Source organism: Heloderma suspectum, chromosome 1 (assembly GCF_057233095.1).
Source record: "Heloderma suspectum isolate Gila_16-S chromosome 1, 16-S_ref, whole genome shotgun sequence".
NCBI classification, from domain to species: Eukaryota; Metazoa; Chordata; class Lepidosauria; order Squamata; family Helodermatidae; genus Heloderma; species Heloderma suspectum.
Window position 1 is genome coordinate 312371408 of NC_139458.1, and position 13626 is coordinate 312385033.

Consider the following 13626-nt stretch of genomic DNA (forward strand, 5'->3'; position numbering starts at 1 on the left):
ATGGTACACGAGCAGAATCCCCAGACTGCCCTTCGGACCCAACCTCCAGTACATGCACTCAGCAACCTTGGTCTCCTGGAGAGGGGGTCTGGTGAGCAGTTGCCTTTGCTAGTGTAGAATGTGCTATTGTTTGAGCTGGCACAACTAATGTTGATTTATAGGATTGTCACATCTGTTAAAATCCAAGTTATTTAAACTTAACCTACTTTTCAATTAGGCATGTTCCCATTTCCCTCAAGAGTTAAGCATAATCGTATCTCCCCAATAGTTCTGGCAGCACAATAATGTATAATGTGGGAGTGTTAGGTTTTTTGAGTTGCTTTAAAACTGGGATAGAATACCTGGAGGAGGCAGTGGATACAAATCCATTCAAAGTCCTTATAACATCCATTTGACTTGCAATCCAGGGCTAATCAGGTTGTTGAGCGCTCAGCTCAGATAAATCCGCCTGTTGAGACTGTCAATTAGTGCCAGGTATGATGGCAGCTTGTTACATTTTCAAAAGGTCACCTAGACATTCATCTTTCCTGACACCCTATCGGAATTAGCTAGATATAAATAATACTTCACTGAGATTTATCAGTGTTGCTTCCACCTTATTTAGCACAGCACTAGGTACAAATATTTCAGAATATTTCAGGCTCACAGTGTTATGCAGCTTAGACTATATTTAGTGTCCTTATGTATAATGGCTGATTGGAGAAGGTTCATTCATCCTGCCAACAGATTGTGGGAGCAATTTTCTGCATGGCTGATTTCCTGAGTTAAAAGGAAACCATCAGGAGAAAAACACTGGTATTGGTCATCATCTGGAATGTGGAAAACAACAATAATGTTGGTTAGGTACAGCAATTTGGTCTACTAAAATGATATACATTTTTGTGATGAATTTTCTATCCTTTACACAGATAACTATACATAACATACATACAATAGTAGCATATTATTAATTGAACAGCAGTTCATACTCCCCATCTTTAAAAGAGATCTGTTCTTATAGGTCCCTTACCAACATCATTCTACATGTATTACGCTATTTTATGCAATACCCTGTAACTAGATTTTGCTTTGTTTTCCCTGCACAGGAACATGTTGTGCACTAAGCCCAGCTGGTCTGCATATAAAAACCTAGAATGGGGTAACTGTATCGAACATATTATGCCACTAACTGCTGGTTCATTTCTGCGCCCAATTCTTGCCTTTCATAGCTTGGGGTGAGGGAACTGGAAGGATTGCTCATTGCTGCCTGTACTTTGAGAATATCATTTGAGGCTTTTCTCTGGGTTCTCCTGCCATCTGAGGTGTGGGTGGTGGTTATTGGGAAGACAGCCTTTCCAGTGCTGGCCCCCCAGCTTTAGAATGCTCTCCCCAGAGAGGCTCACCTGGCATCAACCATGTGAAGACCTGTTTTTCTAAGGTTTTTAACGCGTTGATCTCTTTTTATTCTGCTCATATATTATTTTATGCTGCTTTTATAGATTTTAGGGTTCCGCGACGGATCTCGGTGAGGCCGAATGCCAGTGCAAATCCGTTGCGGAATGAAGCCCCCCCCCCCACGAAAGGCGCACAAGACTTCCTCTTCATAGCCGTGATAGGCTATGTAAATACTTAATGTAGCCTATCATGGCTAATGCAGGGACGCTATTTGCGTCCCTGCGGAGGCCATGATAGACTATGTAAGTATTTACGTAGCCTATCACGGCAGGGGGAAAAAACCCCAGCGTACGCAAATGGCGGCGGCTACCACTATTTGCGTACACTGGGTTTTTTCCCCCCTGCCATGATAGGCTACGTAAATATTTACGTAGCCTATCACAGCTAAATACAGGGATGCAAATGGCAGCGGCTATGACAGTTGCCATTTGCGTCCCTGCAGGGCTGCCCAGCGGCCAGATGTCTGGCTGCGGGCAGGCAGCCGGAGCCAGCCGGCGGCTCTGCAGCTTGGCCACGGAGCGGAGCCGGCCAGGCAGGATTCCGGGGGGAGGACCGGATCACCTCCCCCCCCCGTTGAGGATTCTGGGGGGAGGGACAGAGCGCCTCCCCCGCCAGTGGAAACAGAACGGAACGGAAGGGAAGTGTTCCATCCATCCCTAATAGATTTGCTGTTTTAGTTGATATTTATATAGTAAGTATTTTATGGTGTTTTAAATGTTTTATTCCAAGTGCCCCTGATAATCTACTTGAAAGATAGATTCATCTTAGTAATAAGTATTGTATATTACTATATAATATAACATCACCAGATGGTCAATATCGAAATCAGATTGATTATGTCCTTTGCAGCCAAAGATGGAGAAGCTCTATACAGTCAGTAAAAACAAGACCTGGAGCTGACTGTGGCTCAGATCATGAGCTGCTTCTTGCAAAATTTCGGCTTAAATTGAAGAACGTAGGGAAAACCACTAAACCATTCAGGTATGACTTAAATCATATCCCTTATGAATATACAGTGGAAGTGAGGAATAGATTTAAGGGATTAGACCTGATAGACAGAGTGCCTGAGGAACTATGGACCGAGGTCCGTAACATTGTTCAGGAGGCAGCAACCAAATCCATCCCAAAGAAAAAGAAATGCAAGAAAGCCAAGTGGCTGTCTGATGAGGCTTTACAAGTAGCTGAGGAAAGAAGGGAAGCGAAAAGCAAGGGAGAAAGGGGAAGATATATCCAACTGAATGCAGAGTTCCAGAGAATAGCAAGGGGAGACAAGAAGGCCTTCTTAAATGAACAATGCAAAGAAATCGAGGAAAACAACAGAATGGGAAAGACTAGAGATCTCTTCAAGAAAATTGGAGATCTCAAGGGAACGTTTTGTGCAAAGACAGGCATGATAAAGGACAAAGAAGGCAGGGACCTAACAGAAGCAGATGAGATGAAGAAGAGGTGGAAAGAATACACAGAAGAACTATACAGGAAAGATCTGAATGTCCCTGATAGCCATGATAGTGCGGTCACTGAACTTGAGCCGGACATCCTCGAGAGTGAAGTCAAGTGGGCCTTTGGAAGCATTAGTAACAACAAAGCTAGCAGAGATGACAGTATTCCAGCTGAGCTATTTAAAATCCTAAAAGATGATGCTGTTAAAGTGCTGCATTCAATATGCCAACACTCAACAATGGAACACTCAATATGAACACTCAACACTCAATATGGAACACTCAACAATGGCTGCAAGACTGGAAAAGGTCAGTTTACATTCCAATTCTAAAGAAGGGCAACGCCAAAGAGTGTTCAAACTACCTCACAATTGCGCTCATTTCACATGCCAGCAAGGTTATACTCAAAAGCCTACAAGCTAGGCTTCAGCAGTATGCGAACCGAGAACTACCGGAAGTACAAGCTGGGTTTCGAAGAGGCAGAGGAACTAGAGATCAAATCGCCAACATTCGCTGGATCATGGAGAAAGCAAGAGAATTCCAGAAAAACGTCTATTTCTGCTTCATTGACTATGCTAAAGCCTTTGATTGTGTGGATCACAACAAACTCTGGCAAATTCTTAAAGTGATGGGAGTACCAGACCACCTTACCTGTCTCCTGAGAAACCTGTACGAGGGACAAGAAGCAACAGTAAGAACCAGACATGGAACAACCGAGTGGTTCAAAATTGGGAAAGGAGTATGACAAGGCTGCATTTTGTCACCCTGCTTATTTAACTTATATGCAGAGTACATCATGAGAAACGCCGGGTTGGATGAATCACAGGTCGGAATTAAGATTGCTGGGAGAATTATGAACAACCTCCGATATGCAGACGATACCACCCTAATGGCAAAAAGCAAAGAGGATCTAAAGAGCCTCTTGTTGAGCGTGAAAGAGGAGAGTGCAAAAGCTGGTTTGAAACTCAACATTAAGAAAACTAAGATCATGGCATCTGGCCCCATCCCTTCCTGGCATATAGAAGGGGAAGAAATGGAAGCAGTGACAGATTTTATTTTCTTGGGCTCCAAGATCACCGCAGATGGTGACTGTAGCCATGAAATTAAAAGACGCTTGCTCCTTGGGAGGAAAGCTATGGCAAACCTAGACAGCATAGTAAGAAGCAGAGACATCACCTTGCCGACAAAGGTCCGTCTAATCAAAGCTATGGTTTTCCCAGTAGTAATGTATGGCTGTGAGAGCTGGACTATAAGGAAGGCTGAGCCGAAGAATTGATGCTTTCGAACTGTGGTGCTGGAGAAGACTCTTACGAGTCCCCTGGACTGCAAGGAGGTCAAATCAGTCAATCCTAAAGGAAATCAACCCTGAGTGCTCATTGGAAGGACAGATACTGAAGGTGAAGCTCAAATATTTTGGCCACCTAATGCAAAGAGAAAACTCTCTGGAAAAGACCCTGATGCTGTGAAAGACTGAAAGCAAAAGGAGAAGGGGACGGCAGAGGATGAGATGGCTAGATAGCATCACCGATGCAATGAATATGAACATGAGCACACTCCAGGAGAGAGCGCAGGACAGGAAGGCCTGGCATGCTATGGTCCATGGGGTCACGAAGATTCGGACACGACTGAACAACAATGTAATATAAATGTATTGATGTCATTTTTCTAATTACCATCTGGAAAATGTGCATTAGCCTCTCCTGTTCTTCACAACTAGTCTACTCTTCCATTAATCCTGTGTAGTCTTTTTCTAACCCTTTGCCACTTCCGTTGTTCCATCCCATCAGTTTTCTCCTTCTCAACTTATTGTCTATTGTATCCTTTCTTTCCTTCACCTGTCTCTGGTGTAGGCGTTGCCTCCTTGTCTTCCCAAGTTCTTCTAGTTCATAGGTTTCTACTCAAATACAGCCCTTCTTCCTGCTTTGACCTCTGCTTTCCTTCCATCACACAGGCCCATCTGTCTCTTGTTCCTTTGTGAAATTTCCCCAGGCCAAACCAGTTTCTCCACTTTCTTCATAGAATCTATACATACATTGCAATAATTTCTTGACTGGTCTTTCCTATTCAGAAGTTAAAATATTCATGCATTTTCCATGACTTCATAGCTCAACCAATGGCAGGTTCACAAGTAGGATCAGTTTTTAAATTACAGTCTTATCACTCCTGTTCTTATAAGACTGTATTAGTCTTATAACAAACTTTTGTTATAAACTTTTTTATCTAAAACAAACAGAGAGCACTTCAGAATGATGTATTATATTTTTCCAGAGTTGCCATCTTTCATAACTTTATCTCCCTTTAATTGTGATTCACATTATATAGGCACTATAGCCTTTGGCCTCTAGAGACACAAAACAGAATCTGTTGCTTAGTGATGGTGGCCTTCATGGAAATTAGTTGGAATTTCAAAAGCACAAAACATCTCTTATTAGGTATGGGTTTCAAAATAATGAATTCCTATGAGAGTGCTTATTAGGATCAGTGTAGAACCAACCTTCTATGAGCAACAGCAACAAGAGAGATCTTCAGTTCCACATTAACAAGTGACTATCTTTCCTTGTAATGCAATATGTCTCCAAATTGGGCCAACCAAATCTAAAATCTACACTGAGAGTACGTTATACAAATTGTTAATGAAATGAGGTAGTTAATCACATAATTTCCAAATGCAATATTAATTAGTTTTCAAAATAAAGAGAAAGGGCTGGAACAACACAGGGCAGATTCATGAGGAGTAGGATGGTACAGAACTAGCATTCATGGAAAAGATGGGGTACATTCTGCTTACAGTCAGGGCCAGAAATATTGGAACAAGGATAACTGTTTTGGCAGTTGGCCTCTGTACACCACTACATTGAAGTTGAAAGGGAACACACCCAGATGGGAGCGAAGTCAGGACTTTCAGCTGTAATTCAAGGGGTTTGACAAAAGTGGGGCACTAACCATTCAGGAAGGACAGCCAGTGGCATACACCACCCCCCATCATTGGTGGCTCATAAGTAATGGAACAAACCAACATCATTTCAAACTTAAGGATCGCCTTTAAAACCTGGATGAAAATCCTTTGCAGTCAATGACTGCCTGAAGTCTGGAACCCATGGACATGACCAAAGGCTGAGTTTCCTCCCTCGAGATGCTTTGCCAGGCCTTTACTGCAGCTGCCTTCCGCTGCTGCTTGTTTGTGGGTCTTTCTGCCTTCAGTCTTGTCTTCAGTAAGTGAAAAGCATGCTCTATTGGGTTGAGATCAGGTGACAGACTTGGCCATTGAAGAACATCCCACCTCTTTGCCTTGAGAAACTCTTGGGTAGCTTTTGCTGTATGTTTTGGCTCATTATCCATCTGCAATATGAAGCAGCGTCCTATCAATTTGGCAGCATTCGGCTGAATCTGAGCAGAAAGTATAGCCTTATGCACTTCAGAATTCATCCTGCTGCTTTTATCAGCAGTCAGGTCATCAATAAACACCAGTGACCCGGTTCCATTGGCAGCCATACATGCCCATGCCATAACAACTGCCTCCACCATGTTTGAGAGATGATGTGGTTAGGGATGTACGAAAGTCACTTACCTTTTTGAAGGGTGACATTCATGGTGGGGGGGAGGCACTCCGTCCCTCCCCCCGAAATTCTCTCCGGCTGGCTCCACTCCGCAGCGATTCTGCTGAGCCACCGGCCGGGGCCGCCCGCAGCTGGACATCCGGCCGCTGGGCAGCCTCCTTGTTGTTGTTCAGTCATTCAGTCGTGTCTGACTCTTCGTGACCCCATGGACCATAGCATGCCAGGCCTTCCTGTCCTGCGCTCTCTCCCGGAGTGTGCTCAAGTCCATATTCATTGCATCGGTGATGCTATCTAGCCATCTCATCCTCTGCCATCCCCTTCTCCTTTTGCCTTCAATCTTTCCCAGCATCAGGATCTTTTCCAGGCAGTTTTCTCTTCTCATTAGGTGGCCAAAGTATTTGAGCTTCAGCTTCAGTATCTGTCCTTCCAATGAGCAGTCAGGGTTGATTTCCTTTAGGATTGACTGATTTGACCTCCTTGCAGTCCAGGGGACTCGTAAGAGTATCACAGGGCAGCCTGCCCTGCACAGGGGCGCAAATGGCGGCTGCCGTAGCCGCCGCCATTTGCGTCCCTGTATTTTGCTGTGATAGGCTACATAAATATTTATGTAGCCTATTACAGCAAAAGAGATGGGCGCAAATGGCAGCCACTATGCCATTTGCGCCCCTCTATTTTGCCGTAATAGGCTATGTAAATATTTACATATCCTATCACGGCCAAAAAAAAGTGAACGCAAATGGCGGCCACTGTAGCCGCCGCCATTTGCGTTCCCTTTTTTTTTTGCCATGATAGGCTACGTAAATACTTACGCAGCCTATCACGGCTTCCGCAGGGACACAAATGGCATCCCTGCATTAGCCGTGATAGACTACGTAAATACTTACGTAGCCTATCACGGCTATAATGAAGAAGCAAATGGCAGCTGCAGCCGCGGCCACCATTCGCAAAGCAGCGCGAACGGCAGCAGGTAGGTGTCCCATTTCGCGTGGCTTTTGCGGGGTGGGGGGGCTTCGTTCTGCCATGGAATTCGGGGGGACGAATGCACTGGCATTCGGCCTCACCAAGATCTTGGCGGAATTCTCTGACATCCCTAGATGTGGTATGCTTTGGATCATGAGCTGTTCCTTTCCTTATCCATACTTTTTTCTTCCCATCATCCTGGTACAAGTTAATCTTGGTTTCATCAGTCCAAAGAATCTTATTCCAGAACTGGGCAGGCTTTTTAAGGTGTTTGCTGGCAAAGGCTAATCTGGCCCTTCTGTTCTTGAGTGTTACCAGTGGTTTGCACCTTGTTGTGAAGCCTCTGTATTTACATTCATAAAGCCGTCTCTTGACTGTAGATGTTGACAATGACATACTTACCTCCTTAAGAGTGTTCTTGACCTGGCTAGATGTTGTAAAAGGGTTCCTCTTCACCATGAGCAGAATTCTGCGGTCATCCACTTTAGTTGTCTTTTGTGGTCTTCCAGGCCTTTTGCTGTTGCTGAGCTTGCCAGTTAATTCCTTCTTTTTCAGGATGTTCCAAACTGTTGTATTGGCCACTCCCACTGTTTTTGCTATCTCTCTGATGCGTTTATTTTGTTTCCTCAGCCTAATGATGGCCTCTTTAACTCGCATGGACACCTCTTTGGACCTCATGTTGGGAGTTCCAGTGAACAGCTACCAAATGCAAATGTAACACTCAGAACCACCTCCAGGCCTTTTATCTGCTTGATTGGTCATGGGGTATCCAGGAAACAGGCCACACCTGGCCATGCAGCTGTTTGTCAGCCATTCGTTCCATTACTTATGAGCCACCAGCGATGGGTGTGTGTGTATGCCCCTGGCTGTCCTTCCTGAATGGTTAGTGCCCCACTTTTGCCAAACCCCTCGAATTACAGCTGACAGTCCTGACTTGGCTCCCATCTGGGTGTGTTTCCTTTCAACTTCAATGTGGTGGTATACAGGGGCCAACTGCCAAAACAGTTATCCTTGTTCCAATATTTCTGGCCCTGACTGTATGTAGAAGGGGATTTACTAGGTTCCACGTTTTCCATACCAAGGTTCTTAGTGGTGTTGCTGAAGCATGTATTCAATTAACAAAAAAACTTTTGTTTTAACATGTTTTATTAAGGGCTTCCCACTCAAGTTACAAAATGCTAGGAAATTACACCTGTTAAGGGCCACAGACTTAACAGATTTTTAGGCAATATGCATATGGTATGGCATCCTATGCTGTGCTGTGGCTGGTTTCAGCTTCACTACTACCAAACACCCTCCCCTACACTGCCAAGTTTCAGACAACTATTAGCTATTTTCTGGTTATAGGCCACAGAACCTATAGTCCCCCTAATTTCTGGTTATAATGGCAGAATGAAATTCATCGGTTACTCTTAACAACTGTGGCCCTATAATATGGGATGCTACAGGTGATCATTTTAATTCAGGAGATGTCATTGTGTAATTAAAACCTTGCAGCCACTTAGAAAGAAAAGGCCTTCAACAATATAAAATACTCTTAGAAGATTAAGAAAATCAATTATTCTAGAAGGCTTCCGTTCAGAAATGCATTCTTTCATGCAACGCACCCGTTTCCTCCCTTGGCATAACATCAGTCTAAAGAAAACAATTGTGTGAGAGTACGATACAACTTTGTGATTAGAAGGTGTGTAATGTTATTTAATTTGCCTCAGCTACAAAGAGACAGAATGGACAGTATGGGTTAAGAACCCCAATCCTATGAGCTGTTAACCTCAGGAAGCAGCTCATGGAATCCATTCATTATTATGGAATCCATTCATGACTCAAAAGAAAAAAAGCGAAGAGGAAAAGGAAAACATGTAAACTCAAGCACCAGTTCTTAAATGCACATATTAGTTCTTATAATGACCAACTGGAATGATCTATCAGCAGAACCAATGGAGTGACAGTGCCTCTTATCTCTCCCTCTGATGCAGCCAGATTATTACCTGGTACGCTATGGCTTCATAACTTTAAGGGTTTCAGGCTTCTACACACACATTGTATTCTCCAGCATATACTCCAAGGTAGCTTCCACCCTTCCCCAAGTTATACCACAACCAGGCTACTTCCAGTGCAATCCCATTTTATAATGGGAGGTAGGCTAGAGGTAATTCACTAGAGGTAACTAGGCCACTTACCACTATAAAAATAATTCTTACCTTTCCCAATACTCAGAAAACAAATGTATCGCTTCCAAACAGAAAGTTGAGTGAATCATAAAGGTCACTGTATTGTGTGGAAAATGAATCATACCCAGCATGAATGCCTCTGGCTGTCAGGAGCGCCCTAGCAGCCTCTTTCAGTACACTCCAATAGCCAACTCAAGACACAGATGAAAGGATTCTTTTCAAGGCTTTAATCGTCTTACAACTTAATAACTCTTTCAGATGCTAATCACCAGCGACTACGCAATGAACAGCAGAGTAACCTATGCTCTGAGTAGGCAGTTGATCCCCTTTTGAAGGAGAATCACTTGAAGACCCTGAACTTAAGGGCTAGGGAGAGATCCTCCCTCTTTCCCTTGGGTACACGGGAGGTGGCCGTTGCTTGCGCGCCAAATGGGCGCTACGCCTCCTTTCTGCGCCCTCCATCGCTCGTCGCTCCCTGCGTCTAACAAGCCCCCCTCCCACACTCTCTCACTGCCAGGATCACTATCTATCTCAGGAATGCCGGCAGGAGGAATCTCTGCCAGCTGCTGTGCCTGTGAAGGATGAGCTGGCTCCTCTCCCACGGATTGCTGATCCTCCTCAGAATCAGAACTGCTCTGGGGTTCTATCGGCTCAGTTTCCACCCTGACACTGGCATATGTTCTGTTTACTTCAAGCAATTTTAATTACTCAGCTATAGCTAACACTTCTACTTTAGGTGAAACAACAAAAGATTCGTTCATGCACTCTTCCACACATAGAGGCGGTGTAGAAGGCACCACTTGGGCGTATGACCACGCTGATAAGCTTATATTTTTAAATATGGTAAGCGTGTGTGTGCGCACGCGTGTAACACAGCTTCGTGTGAGTGGACAGGTTCATCAAGTCAATGATGCCCTTTATAGAAGCCTTCCCCCTTCCTATCATGCCTAAGATGGACAGAGAGCTTCGGCTATTGGGCGGTATAGAAATGAAATGAAATAAATAAATAAATAAATAAATAAAACAGTGCTACTGAGAAATGCCACTTATCAATATAATTGTCCTGGCTTATCAGTTACTTCTTCCATGCTGTTGTGTCAAGAGGACTGCTTTGCTTTCTTTGGAAAGGGTCCAGTGGTAGAGCACATGCTTTGCATGCAGAAAGTTCCAGGTACAATTCCTAGCATTTCTGTGTAAAAGAATCGGGTAATGGGGAAGACCTCTGCCAGTCACTAAGAGCAAACAGTACTGAGCTAGAAGGGTAAACTTCCCAGAGAGCTTCAGCTAATGGGCAATATAGAAATGTATTAAATAATCAGAAAGTCCAACCTGGTATAAGGCAATGTCCTATGTTCATGTGTGTGTATGTGTGTGGAGAATTTTTAGAGTGTATGAAGTAGCCCTTGGAGCTCAGCACATCCTGGAACTGGAAAGCTGGGTACTTATCATGAAGTTCCATTCCAATTTGGTATGAAGGAGACCGAATCCATCATGGGCTAACCCCACCTAAAACAGGCAAGGAACATGTGGCCAGGCTTTTTTTTTTACCTTGGTTCTGACCTCTGTGGCTTCTCCCAGGCAGTTCTTTTCTAGCTAACCATTTGGACAGAGTAGTTATTGAGGAGCCATTATTGTAGTAAGTAAAAAAAATGGAAGTTAGAAAGGAAAAGGGGAAACCCCTCTATGGGTATTGGTACACTCTGTGAGAAAAATTGTAATGAATACTAGTATCAACAGGTGTGATCAGCCTGCCAGAGGGTTCGGTATGGATGTCTCCTGTGCACCGAACTGGAATGGAATTTCATGGTAAGTACCCAACTTTCCATTCCCATCCGGTGTGAGGAGACATCCATCATGGGATGTACAAAAGAACCGCCCAGAGAGCTTTGGCTATTGGGCGGTATAGAAATGAAATGAATAATAAATAAATACTGTTCCCATAGGGCAGGCCTCAAAGCTGGTTGACCCTACCTGCTATAACACTCTACATCCAAAAGCTGCTTCAGCAGAAGCGTATTTGTCCATCCTATAATGCCTCACGAATGTGTGGTGTGAGGATCATGTGGCTGCCCTACAGATCTCTGCTAAGGGGATGTTAGTAGTAAAAGCTGCTGAGGAAGCCATGGCCCTGGTGGAGTGTGCTGTAACATGTGTGGGTTTAATGAGTTTTTTACCCTCAGAGGTCACAAGAATACATGCCTTGAGCCACCTGGCAAGGGTAGCTCAGGAATCCTTCTGTCCTAAGGCCATTGGATGAAAGGAAATAAATAAGGAATTCGGAAGTCTGAGTTCCTCAGTCCTCTTAAGGGAGATTTTGATGGCCCTTCTAACATCCATTGTGTGCCAGACCCACTCAGAGGGGGGAGAAGGATTAGGGCAGAAACAGGGAAGAACAATTTCTTGAGTTCTGTGAAAGACTGTTAATTTTGGGAATGAAGGCTGGATCCAACCCCAGTGTGATAGAGTCCTTACTGGACGCAGGAGGTGGTCCCTCAGGGAGAGAGTAGATAACTCTGAAACACTACTGGCAGAGGTTTTAGCTACCAGAAATAAAATCTTAAGTGAGAGAACGAGGATTGAAAGAGAAAAATGAGGCCTGGAAAACAAGATAGTTGAGGAGAAATAAGAACAAGCTCTGTCCCGGGGAAAGGCAAGGAATGAACTGATTGGGAGGAGCCACAGAGGCCAGGGACCAAGGCAAAAAAGCCTGGTCACATGTTCCTTGCCTGTCCAGGATAGTGGGAGGAGTTAACCATGATGGATGTGTCCTCACACCGGATGGGAATGTCTCCTATTTAGCATCGGGGTCAACTCCACATGGGCATAATGAGCATTGTGTGGGTAAAACATTCCATGGATTATTGGCACAGGAAACCACATGGAAATGAAAACTCCTGGAATGGGGCAATGATCTTTCCTTTACCAGAAATTGTATGCACAAATTCTCTTTCACCTCTTCCACCCACCTGACATTTCACTGGTATGTTTGAATGTCTTTATAAATGTAAATAACAGTTGCATTAAGCACCAGTCTTCACAATATGAGGAGGCTTGAAAATAATGCTTCTGATTTTTCAAAGACACAGAAGCTGAATTGTTATGAAAACATTTTAATAGGTCAGCATTTCAAGAATGGACATAATTGGTTAACAGTAGCAGAATCCTCCTGGACTGCTAGACAAAGTTCATTTTTTCCCTTGTTTTAGTTTTCCTCCATTTCCCCCCCACATGGAAATGATATGTACATCGTAACTTTAAGTTCAACTTTAGTTTAAAACTTTACATATGAGGTCTCCCTATGTATACTGATTTTGTGTAAAAAAGAAAAAGTAAACCATTTCATTAATGACCAATATTACCTCTTAAAAGAAACAGGTTTAAGAAATTCATCACTTTTTCACTTGCAACAAATGCATACTCTGGTGCTTTGTTTTCACATAGCAAAAATAAACTAATATGTCTTTCTGTGATGACAATGTTGCATAAACTGCTAATGGTGAATGTCACACAATAGAAAGATCATTAAACTCTGGCAACAACTTATACATAAATACAGTTCTTATTCAAATCTTATAAAAATATCAGGCAGAGGGGAAGAGAAACACAAAAACACACTATTTTTCTCTATATAAACAAAAAGGCTTACATAAAGTAGTAAATCCCCTCAAGGCATATATGACATCCCTCAAGAATTCCCAGTGAAAACAGATTTGTACAACAGATTTGTACAACAAATGTGACAGCTTTGAGAAATTTGCTTAGATAACTACAAATATATATATATATATATATATATATATATATATATATATATATATATAAACATTCACATTGATCTTTCATACTGCAACCCACTCCCCCATTTTTGTTCCCCAGTAATATCAAGCATACAACTTCAGGCAAAAATATATTTGGAAAGGAAACAAAACAATACAGTCCTTACCCAGAATTTCTTAACAGATTGATTTACACCCCAAATTAAAAATATTTATTTGTTGCCTTCTGAAATGCATATAAATGATTCTTGTAAACACAGGTGTAAACTTCATATGTGGCCAATTACTA

At 43.2% G+C, this 13626-nt stretch overlaps 1 protein-coding gene across 1 annotated transcript in view; it reads right to left on the minus strand.

Moving 5' to 3' along the window:
• Positions 1-580: 580 nt before the first annotated feature.
• The window catches only part of GPR63 (G protein-coupled receptor 63), a 49650-nt gene continuing 36604 nt past the window's right edge, over positions 581-13626 (minus strand). Inside the window, exon 3 of the mRNA XM_084831220.1 lies at positions 581-809. Coding sequence (XP_084687346.1) covers positions 806-809 — 4 coding nt within the window. The 3' untranslated portion in view covers positions 581-805. The remainder of the gene's footprint in view (positions 810-13626) is intronic.